We start from the raw sequence: 1,056 nt of genomic DNA, 5'->3' as shown, positions 1-1,056 counted from the left end.
GCTCCACAGAACAATGTTTATTAACATGAAAATTTCAAAGGTAGTTTGTAATACAAACAATGGGTTTCTTATAGGTCCATAGGTTCATAGGTTTATACTAGGCTATCTGCCCTAAGGCATTTATAAGCCTAGCCCAAAGTTTTGTGGCTTACGCCACCCCTTATATGGAAAAATACTGTGCCCATTAGTTTGTTGCGCCTCTGTCCAGCAGTGACCCAGAGATGATTCCCGGGGTAAACCTACGGTCTCCCATCCACAGGTCAAGATTTCTCTTGAACAGAGCCAGCGAGGTGCTCTGTTCTAATCTAGGCTTATCTGTGTCTAATCTAGGCTTTGCAAACCTGTCTAAATAAACATGCCTCTTTAATAAATATAAGATTTCTTTAACCAAATAAAATAATTGTTTATCCACTGATACATTATTGTTGCCAGACACAATGGATTTAATATTGAATTATTGAATGATCTGGAAAGATCGACTGACTTTTTTATTTAACAGATTGACAAGATTATAGCCAGCAGTTTTTTAAACCATTGCTTGTTATTCGGTGCCAGAATGCCCTGCTTTGTTGAGCACTGTTGTGATTCAGTAGCCTTAGGCTGTAGCTATGAGTGATTCTTATCTTGATACATCTGACAAGAAGGTATAACTGTCCCTGTAGGCATTCAAAGATGACAGGTGGTAAATCAGAGTTAGTGAAAAGAAGAACAGACAAGACAGATAACATGACAGAAAATCCTGCTAAGATAGGCTGTTCATCCTGTGGGAGGAGCAGCTGATCAGTTTGCTCTGACTCTCAGGCTTCTACAAAACTGCATATCAATAGTCAAAGAACCAAGGATGGAGGCATCCTCTATGCGCAACAGGGCTATGAAAAATAGAAAAAGATTCCTGTCTAAGGGGCATGTAAGACTGGAGAAACCACCTGGCATTGAGCCACAACCTGCTAGCTACAGTGTGCAGGAGGTAAGCTACATAAACAAGTTTTGATAATATGGACACATTTTTCAGGAAAGCATTTATGGAGTAACTTATGCCTGGATGACACTTGTAAG

At 39.8% G+C, this 1,056-nt stretch overlaps 1 protein-coding gene across 1 annotated transcript in view; it reads left to right on the top strand.

Moving 5' to 3' along the window:
- The first annotated feature begins 835 nt into the window (after positions 1-835).
- The window catches only part of LOC122813986 (DAP3-binding cell death enhancer 1-like), a 40,731-nt gene continuing 40,510 nt past the window's right edge, over positions 836-1,056 (top strand). The window contains exon 1 of the mRNA XM_044086557.1: positions 836-967. Coding sequence (XP_043942492.1) covers positions 842-967 — 126 coding nt within the window. The 5' untranslated portion in view covers positions 836-841. The remainder of the gene's footprint in view (positions 968-1,056) is intronic.

Source organism: Protopterus annectens, chromosome 10.part0 (assembly GCF_019279795.1).
Source record: "Protopterus annectens isolate FY-2018-M chromosome 10.part0, PAN1.0, whole genome shotgun sequence".
In the NCBI taxonomy this organism is placed as follows: Eukaryota; Metazoa; Chordata; order Ceratodontiformes; family Protopteridae; genus Protopterus; species Protopterus annectens.
This window is presented reverse-complemented; position numbering and strand designations above follow the sequence as displayed.